The 9,718-nt window shown below is 46.1% G+C and overlaps 1 protein-coding gene across 1 annotated transcript; it reads right to left on the bottom strand.

Moving 5' to 3' along the window:
* Positions 1–395: 395 nt before the first annotated feature.
* On the bottom strand, positions 396–8,634 carry NRSN1 (neurensin 1). The gene is made up of 3 exons (XM_056485468.1): positions 8,461–8,634; positions 2,992–3,189; positions 396–1,987 (listed from the first exon to the last, which is right to left on the bottom strand). The coding sequence occupies exons 2-3, from the start codon at positions 3,178–3,180 to the stop codon at positions 1,589–1,591; spliced, it is 588 nt and encodes a 195-aa protein (XP_056341443.1). The 5' UTR covers positions 3,181–3,189; positions 8,461–8,634; the 3' UTR covers positions 396–1,588.
* Between the last annotated feature and the right edge of the window lie 1,084 nt (positions 8,635–9,718).

Raw genomic sequence — 9,718 nt, 5'->3', positions numbered from 1 at the left:
ACTGTCCATCTTTTCAGTGCTAACACTTGGACTCTGTTGCCAAGATGGGAACTTTCTTTGCAAAAGAAAATTTTACTTCTCATTGTATTGTTTGCCATGATAATTATTACAGATTCAGTTGAAATTTCCAAACACATACTGATCTGACTTATTGATATTGTAAGTCTGAACTGAGTGTCACAGACCACAAAATGTTTTATGAGCAAGGGAAAGAGCACAGCTCTTACCACATGCCTGCCTGGCAGAATTTCTTTGATTCAGCACCAAAGTGGCTTCCTTGTCACTGTAAGATGAAAACAGACTGCATTAAGAGACCAGTGATTTTTCAACTGCTAATTTCTCCTTTAAGCAGTGCTCTTAAATTCTTTTTGACTAGAAAGAAACTTTTTACAAAATCCATGGCTGGCTCACGCCTAGAATTTTATTCAATCCATTCAAAAAATAGACAGAACTATAAGGTGGCACATATTGTCAGAGTACAAATGTCACATCTTTCTTTATAGAGTGTAATTTAAATCCATAGATTAAGACAGTAAAATAAATGCCCTGGGTGAGAAAATAATTAGGGATCTTCCATGAAAGGACAAGTTAGGTAAGCATTTACACAGATGTATCTGGTTAAGCATAACTTTTTCTATTCTCTATAAAAATATAAACAGCATTTCAAAATGTCTTTAGATACGTACGTTGAGATCATCTAACATGGCACTGATGTACTGACAGAATACAGGGCCTGGGCATGTCAAACCACATTTATTCATTCTCACCCAGACAAAACAAAAACATTTTGTATTAGCCTCAACATAACACAATATAATGAAAGAAACAGTATCAAAGCAAAGACACACAAGTATGATGTTCCTCCTCCCACAGGAATTCCTTATCTTTGTTTGTAGTTTTTGCTAACATGGCAATGACTAAGACAAAAGTGGCACTTTAGCACAGGTTAGTTGTAACTCAGGATCAAGTATAAGTTGCCTTTCCCAGGAAGTTACATTGCTCAGAAGTGACATGTGCCAGGATCAAATTAAGGGCTCTCCCTGACATGTTTGTTTTACCTGTGCAGTATTACTTTGATACAGACTGTAGCATGTGACAGGAGGACAAGTGCAAATTACAAGGGCAGAATCTTGGCTTCCCAGACAGCAGAACCAGGTGGGAAATGTAAGACTGAACAGTATTTTAAAGGCAAAAACCCATAAAATTTAAACAAATTAATGAAATAGAAAAAATAGCAAACACATCTAAACTTTAAATAGTAGGATGTAGAGTGTTCCTGGTACAGCTGTCATAAGTGCACCTTAGGTTTCCCAGGGATGCAATTTGATAAGCTAAACACCTAATAATTGTTGCAAGAACCTATTGTACCCACACAGATCAAAAGGTTCAAATGAATATATTAGTCACAGGTCTAATCACATAATTTCCTTTTTCCCAATCCTAAATTTTTACCAGAGCAGCTCCTGCATTAGCTGCATGTTTATATAGCAGAGCACTCGATATTTTACTTAACTAGCACAGATGCCAACAAGGGCTGATATTTTCCAGTTAAAGTGATCTACAAGAGAAACAAAACCCAGGGGAAGGGTCAGGTTTCAGATAAAGGCTGCACATTTTGAACTCTGGACAAAGTGACAGGTATCTTTGATTCTCCTGGTGCTGGCGCTTTTGTGACTGGGTTTGCATGGGCTTTGATATCAGCTATTCTCTCTTTAAATCTTTGCTGGAGGTACTTCTCTTCTTTGGAGTAACTTTTAGCAAAAGCAGACATCAGCAGACATGCTGCCACAGTGGACCCTCCAACACAGAACAAGATTGCTCCTGCCAGCTTGCATATATCAAGGGACCCATTGAACTGAACAGCACGGGTATCCACAACAACAAAATCATCCTTCCCAAGGGCTTCGATTTTTGGTGGCACAAGAAAACCCACTACAAGAACAGCTACACCTATCAGCATAAAAGCCGTCCCAGAGATGAGTCCGACCTGAAAAACAAAGAAACAAACAAACCCCCAGTTAATTTCTAGTTTTTCATTTCCCTTTTCAGTTTTCAACTGGGAAGTGCTCCTAGGAGGGATTTATCTTTCACTGTGTCTTGCAGATACAGTTCTCTCTCCTAGGAGAAGGTGGGTGTTTTTCTTTTAGGATATATGAGGCCCTCATAGAACCAGAATAATGGAAAAATGTTCTTTTTATAACTCATATAATTGATTACTGACATTTCTGAAAACAATGGAATATGCATTACTATCTCAAAACAGCATTTCATGTTGAAAGGCCCCATCAGAGAGATGATCAGAGTTTAACCCCAGTGCTGTGTAACTGATTATTTCCTTAGCTTTAGCTGGTAGTTAGCACCAACAGTTCAGTCCCTGCTGGTAGTCTGCTTTTACTTCATGAGATGTCACTCCTTTGCAGGGATTAGAAGGAAGTCACCATTGCCATATGAACAGATCACAGAGTGTTTATAGCACATTTCAAGTGTAAGTACAAAATTTGGTTCACCCAGAACATTCCTGGGGGGGTAGGGATCATTGGGGGGGAGGCACTGGATGGCCTCACAGGCCCCACCCAACCTCTGCTCTTCTCCAATTCTGTCAAATTCCGTGACCTTAATGGAGATCTTTTGGTTTACTTGGTCCCTATGTCACACTCTGCTCTTAAACCACCAGTCCTGTTCCCAACAATCTGTCAGGACTTCTACAGGCTTAGGGCAGAGGTAAACTACACTTTCAGGATGTACATGGGGCTCCCTGACAAGACTTTAGTGTTTCAGTGACATTGTAACAGAGAAACTAGATGATCCAATGACCCCAGGGAGCTGACATATTTTGGTAATAGTGTCCTGCTCTCAGACATAGTTCTTTGGCCACCTCAGGCAAAACTGAGCACAAAAGGCCTTTCTGGATGAACACTTAATACCAGTAGTCACACAGGAAAAGTCTTGAAATGAGAATATCTCTCTGCAGTAAAAAGTGACAGGCAGTACCTTCCAGAATACAGAGCTCCACCTGCTCGGCGATCTCTGGATCTGAAAATCATCCTCATACTCCCAGATTGAAGCTGTGCAGTCCTCATAAAACTGATGCAGGTAGGACCGAACTCCGTAGCGTTGGTACCCTCCCTCGGTGCTGCCCTGCGCGTGCTTGGAGCCGCAGATGTCAGCATAGGAGCTCATCCTTCCTGCCTGCAACGAGAGGTTTCACACAAAGCACAGCATTATCGGTGTGCTGGGAGAGCAAAGATGGCTGCAAACTCTCCAGATGTGATGACAAAAAAAAAAAACCAAAATAAGGCTCTGGAGAGACCTTTCCTTCATTTTTTTCCAGACTGAGAAATGAGCCAGGTACAGTTGCATGCAGTGACTCAGCTCAAGTGAACTCAAGGAACTCAGTGACTTGGCACAGCACAGCCCAAAGGTGCTGCAGGGAACATTCACTCCCGTACGCAGGGTGCTCACTCCCCATCTTTCACACTAATGTGCTACAGTGTTTCCATGGAGACTGAAAAAAGCAGGATATGCCAGGTAACAAAATCCAGCATCCCTCAAGGGCTCATGTTGCCTCTTTTCCAGACTCTCTCTGTCAGTCTCTGGAATCTGCCACCTTATGAACTTTCCAAACTGCTGCATAAGAGGGGGTCTTTAAAATGTTTTTTTTTTTCTGAGCTTTTGAAGTGCAGGACTAAGCATTGATATACCATTCAGACATGGGAAACAGAGGCAAAGTAAGTCCTAGACAGATTAAAAGAGTATATAACTTGTATTTAAATAGGGATAGTTTGAAAAAAAATTAAAAATGGAATGCCATAACTGCATCAATCTGCTCAGCAAGACTGAAATGGAAATACTAAGCATACAGCCAGGTACTGCTCTCCTGAAGAAGTTGATGCCCAAGCTCCTGCTGACTTTAATAAAATCAGAATTTTGCCTGCTATGAAAACTACCAACACACAAAATCCATATTTAACTATGCAAGTCCAAGGCCTGAAATTGCTTGCATGAGTGATGCTACTGAATTCATTGAAATAATACTAGTCCCTAAAAACAACAAAAAAAACTAAAAGCAATACCTCAGTATCACTTAGGCACATTGGCTTTTCTTTAAATAAGTTCAAAAACCCTTAGTCCAAAGGGAACTGTAAATCAGAACTTGCACCTGAAAGTCATGGCTCATACCAGCTTCAGGCAGTATGTCAGATTCCTGCAGCAATTTCATTTAGAGGGAGGGAGGTTTCATGTGCTCATGGCAGCTGGGACCTCCCAGTTCTGCAACCCTGCAGACCTTTTCCCTTTGGGAATAAGTCATCTTGCTGAGTATGAAACACCTGAGTATGCAAGCATTCAAATTAAGGATAATCCAGAAAAATATTGATGGGGAATAGCAAAAGTCTGACTGACTCTTTTGCCTGGCTCTGCTAGAAATCGGTACTAGAAATAAACAGTGAGCTTCCAGGCTCTGGGAATCTATTTGTTTTCTGGGCTCAGGAATAGAAAGGGATTTGCTTTTTCCTCTTTACAGAAACCCGTTATCTTGGGGTTTTATTTATTTTGTCTATCTAATATGCATTTGGTTTGGGATTTCATGATCTCAACATCTTACAGTGGCAAGTATCTCTCATACAACACAGTGATGAGGTTTCCAGGCTCTCCCAGAAGTCATGACCCAGTGGAGAAGGCAGCCCACGTGTTGCTGGGAGACCTGCCAAGGGCTAGAAGGAATGTTGCTGGTGATTGAGCTTTGCAGAGCAACAGGGGTAGCGCCAAATACAGCGACTGTCAGGAGCCCTGTTTTTGAACCCCTAATTGCCTCTCTACTTCCTGCAAATATCCCTTTTCCACCTCAGCCACAGTAAAGATTTAGGAAAGTAAAAAAGTGCTTTCCAAGTCTGTGGATGGGCTTGCTCTCTGCTGATAGTACAGCACCAGTGTCTGTCAGAGTGTGCTCAAGGTGCTGGCTTTCCACGTGGAGAGAGACCTTGAGACAGCAGGAAACTCCTGGGCAGCACCAGCTGCTCACCAGGTGAACTGGGAGAGCCTGGCCCTGGGACCACCCAGGCCAAGTTGCACACAGCTAACATTGATGTTTCCAGCTACAGTTGATATACTGAAAAGCATTCATTTATGTGATGGTTTAAGCCCAGCTGGCAGCTAAGCACCTTGCAGCCACTCACTCATATCTACCCTCTGCTCTTCCACCATGGTAGAATAGGATGGAGAATCAAAAGTAAAGCTTGTGTAGGCTGAGATGAGAACAGTTTAATGATTGAAACACAGTAAAATATAATACTACTAATACTAAATAAAAAAAGGAGAGATAAAACCCAAGAAAAAGAAGTGATGCACAATACAATTGCTCATCACCCAAACCAATGCCAAACCTTGTCCCAAACTGCCACTGTCTCCTTCCTGGTAACTCCCACAGTTTCTTTACTGGGCATGACGTTCTGTGGTGTGGAATACCCCTTCGGCTAGCTCACATCAGCTGTCCTGGTTGCTCTTCCTCCCACATTTTGTGCAGCTCCATACTGGCAGAGCATGAGACACTGAGAATGTCCTTGGTTTAGGGCAAGCATGAAGCAATAACCAAAACCTCAGTGTGTTATCAACACTGTTCTCATACTGAATCCCAAACACAGCACTGTAATACCTACTGAGAAACAAATTAACTCTGTCCCAGTTGAAATCAAAACAATTTGTCGAGCTTTTTTAATCATGTTTTGAAGTTTTGAACACTTTGTACCTCATTTTCTGAGGTACAAAAAAAATTTATAAAATTGTGATATGTATATAAACATATAATCTGGACTATTGTGGGGAAAAGCTGCAAGTTATTTTGCTTTTGGAGGCTCTTTTTGTTTCCTTCAGGACAACAGTTTATTCCCTACTGAAAAAGAGAGGACAAGAAGTCCTCTTTACTCACTGCCACCATTTCTTCAAGAGCTAGTTGCCATATTTAACAGCACAAGCACTCAGGAGCTCTCATAAAACCTGAGTTCTGCTCTTGCCCACCTCAAAAACATACATTAGGAGAAGAGGACAAAATGGTGTAGTTTATCATAGCTGCCCCATCTCTCTCATGCAGGGTCACACTGCCTGTACCTCAATGACACGAACACTTTAAATCCACACCCTCAATCCATCTTTTGGTTAAGCAAACATTCCATCTCACACAGCAGAAATAGAATAAAGAGACCAACTAAAGTTCTGCAAAGACTCATTCTCTTGGGTCCTTACTTAGATCTTTATTCTCCCATCAACACTATCTTCTTAATAAATTATGCATAACTTCTGGCCAACTTAAATCATTCAGGTAAGCAAATTTAGCATCATATCATGAGCAGAATGGTAGTATTTTCCCCAGGTGTAAGCAACTCCATAAGGCCATCCAGGGAAGAATTTACATGACCAGATGATGTGGCGTGCCAAAGCTTACTTGTATTACTCCAGCTGCCACCAGGAGCATTCAGAAAGGAGGTGAAGCACTTTGCTGAGTCTGAACCACCAACTTTAGTTATGGTGATAAATTTAAGAAAACCCAATGTGACACAACTGAGGCCTGTATAAATATGATCTTGTATTCATTGCACTGTCTGTAGGTTTAGTCAAGAGAGAAAAAGGAGGATGCACCATTCTAATAGCATGATTGAGAACTGCCTGTAAGGACCACACAACTTATGTGACACTTAGATTGTTCTTCTTTAGCAGTCTAAAAGGCAGATAGGTGGTTTTGGTCAGGTACATGAGAAAATGATAAATAAGAGCTGGGATGTGAAACAGAAAACAAAAGAATGATCTTATGCTTGAAAGAGTTGTGATACCATCAAGTAGCATGACCTTCTAAAATGGAAGGGAAAAAAAAGAAAAAGGACTGCCAGAATCATTAATTCTTTTTAAGCACTGCAAAATATTAATTCTACTGAGCATCTTCTTCATGGTCACACTCTTTCACTGACAATCTCCTATATTTTGAAAAATATCTTGTCCCTTTAGAGACAAGGCAGCTCCCCAGCCCTTTATGAAGCAGCCTGAAAATCTGGGCTAAGATGGTCTCTTTTCTCAGCTGCAATGTAAATGTGATGTTCTTGCTACTTACAGATAGGGCACAGGAACTGAACAGTCAGAGAGAAAACAGTTCTTCACAAGTAAGAAGTCTGTGTCACAGCATCAATTTACATTAGATGAATAAATACTGCAGTAGCTATGATCTCTTGAGGGTTGATGTGTATTTGCATGTCTTGCCTTCAGGGCTGAGAAACTAAACACTGAAATGTTGGGAAACTTTTGCTAAAAAGAGAGTTGCTGTTACCCAAATCTGTGTTATCCACAATCTGAAAACATATATCCAGGCTGAAAGAAGCAGATTAAGTTTTTCAGTGCCTAAACCCCAGGTGCTCAGGAAAATGTGGGATGTAGGATCACAGCTTCAGAGAACACCACTGCGTAGTAGCAATCCATCCCCTAGCAACTTTTGTTTCCATGGCAAAAGCTGTCCTGTTTACTTTGAGCTTTACTATCCTCTGCTGATCTGGGGAGATGTGATTGGACTGGCGAACAGACGGATTAAAAGATGAGCAAGCTCCACAAAAAATCAGCCAAATTTTTTTCCAAATACTTTGCTTTATTGTGCCAGGGTTGAACACGTTAAAAAAAAATAAAAATGTAAGGAATTGTCATTTAAAAAGCAGCACAAAAAGATGTGTCATGGCTCTGTGACACCACACTGCCACCGAACGTAAGCCACGAAAGCTGATACGTGGCACAGGTGAAGCTGCCCTCCCCGTTCTTCAGATTTATATACTTTGACCCTTGTGTTCAAAGAGTCACGTTTCCAGTCCTTACCTAGAGACCGTTCCTTGCAAAGGGGGAACGCTGGCATACACAGCCTGCTCTGGCAGCAGTCTCGGCGGTGGCCCTGCCGACGCCTCCCGAGCTCCCGGCGCTTCCCGGCCGGCGGCGGGGCCGAGCCGCGCTCCGCCCGTCCCGGCGCCCGCCCTGCCCTGCCCTGCCCGGGCTGCGAGCGGCACCTGCTGCCGCTCCCCTGAGCACGGCCGGGTGCCGCCTGCCTCCGGGAGCCACTGCTACTCCCCTGCCCTGCCGCAGGTGCGAGCAGCCCCTCTCCGGTGCTGCTGGGGGCGGCCCCGCCCGCTCGGCCGCGCCAGGGGCCGGAGCGGGATGCTCTCCATCTCCCGTTTCCCGGCCGGAGCGGAACAACTCCGCAGCGCCCGGACGAGACCTCGGCCCCCGCGACCCTGCCGGGCCGGCGGTGCCCCGGCCACCCCCTCCCCGACCCCCGGCGGGGCAGCGCGGCACCAGCCTGTGGGGAGAGCCGCGTCCCCCCGAGCCGGGAGGCGAAGCCCGGGCCGGCCGGTGCCTTCCGCGGGATGCTCCGCGCCGTGATCCCGCCGAAGCGCCCAGCCCAAGTTTGCCGAGGGGCCGGAGCGGCGGCCCCGCGGTTACCTGTCCCTCCCGGCGCTGCCCTCGGCCGGCGAGCCCCCGCGCTGGCGGCGCTAGCTGCGGCCGCCCCGGCCCGGCCCCATCTCCGCTCTGCGCCGCGCCGGCCCCAGACAGCACGTATTATGTACGGCCCGGAGCGCCGCTCGCTCCCGCGCCGTGCCTGCGCACTGAGCCGCCGCCGCCGGGCGCGGAGCGGCGCCGGGCCGAGCTCGCCGCGCCGCCCCCGCCCAAGGGCGGCCGCCCGGGGGGAGCCGGCGCTTCGCTCATGCCGGCGCTCGGGGGCCCTTAGGGAGGCCGGGCAGGTTCCTAGGGGCACGGCAAGGTCACGGCGGTGCCCTGGTGTGGGCGCTGAGGGTCACAGGAGCACAGCCAAGGTCACAGCGGTGCTCTCCCTGATATGGACACTGAGGCCCCACAGGAGCATGGCAAGGTCACGGCGGTGCCCTGATATGGACGCTGAGGCCCCACAGGAGCACAGCCAAGGTCACGGCGGTGCTCTCCCTGATATGGACGCTGAGGCCCCACAGGAGCATGGCAAGGTCACGGCGGTGCCTCCCTGATATGGACACTGAGGCCCCACAGGAGCACAGCCACGGTCACGGCGGTGCCTCCCTGCTGTGGGCGCTGAGGCCTCTGATCGCGCCCCCCACAGCACCTCCCCTTCTGTTCAGTGTCGACCCGGTGCTATGCTGTCTGTCTGTCTGTCTGTCCAGCCAAGTGGATAGATGTGACAGAAAGCGTCCCGCGAAGGATAAGGCACTGAGGTCTGGGGGCTGGGGAAATGGATTGCTCAGCAGGAAACTGATGAGGACTCCTCAGGGAGACAGAGTGAGGATGAGGGCCAAGCGCTGGCCTCAGGGGGCTGCCCTGGTAGCAACAGGTTGGTTGTTCAGTGGGAAAGGATTGCAACAAAGCAAGTTCGGGGGCTGAGGAAGCTGCTCAATCAAGAGTTAGCATGACAAGGCACCGGGAGCTTGAAATGCTAAAATATCCCACAAAGATGCAATATGTATGCAATATCCTCTGAAAAAATAATGAGAATGCAAAGGGCAAGAGTTCTAAAGACTCATATCTGTATGGTGCACTGAAATATGCACAGCAATAGAGTGTTGTTGAATGCAGAAAAAGTGGCAGAGCATTAAGGCAAAATGGGGTAGTATTAGCCAAAGGAAAAACAAGGTATTTCCAAAGTGCCTTAATCACTGTAGTATATAAAGAAGAAGATGAGAGTAATGGTTTCATTAATAGCCCAGGCTTCTTT

This window comes from Oenanthe melanoleuca, chromosome 2 (assembly GCF_029582105.1).
Source record: "Oenanthe melanoleuca isolate GR-GAL-2019-014 chromosome 2, OMel1.0, whole genome shotgun sequence".
Taxonomy (NCBI): Eukaryota; Metazoa; Chordata; class Aves; order Passeriformes; family Muscicapidae; genus Oenanthe; species Oenanthe melanoleuca.
This window is presented reverse-complemented; position numbering and strand designations above follow the sequence as displayed.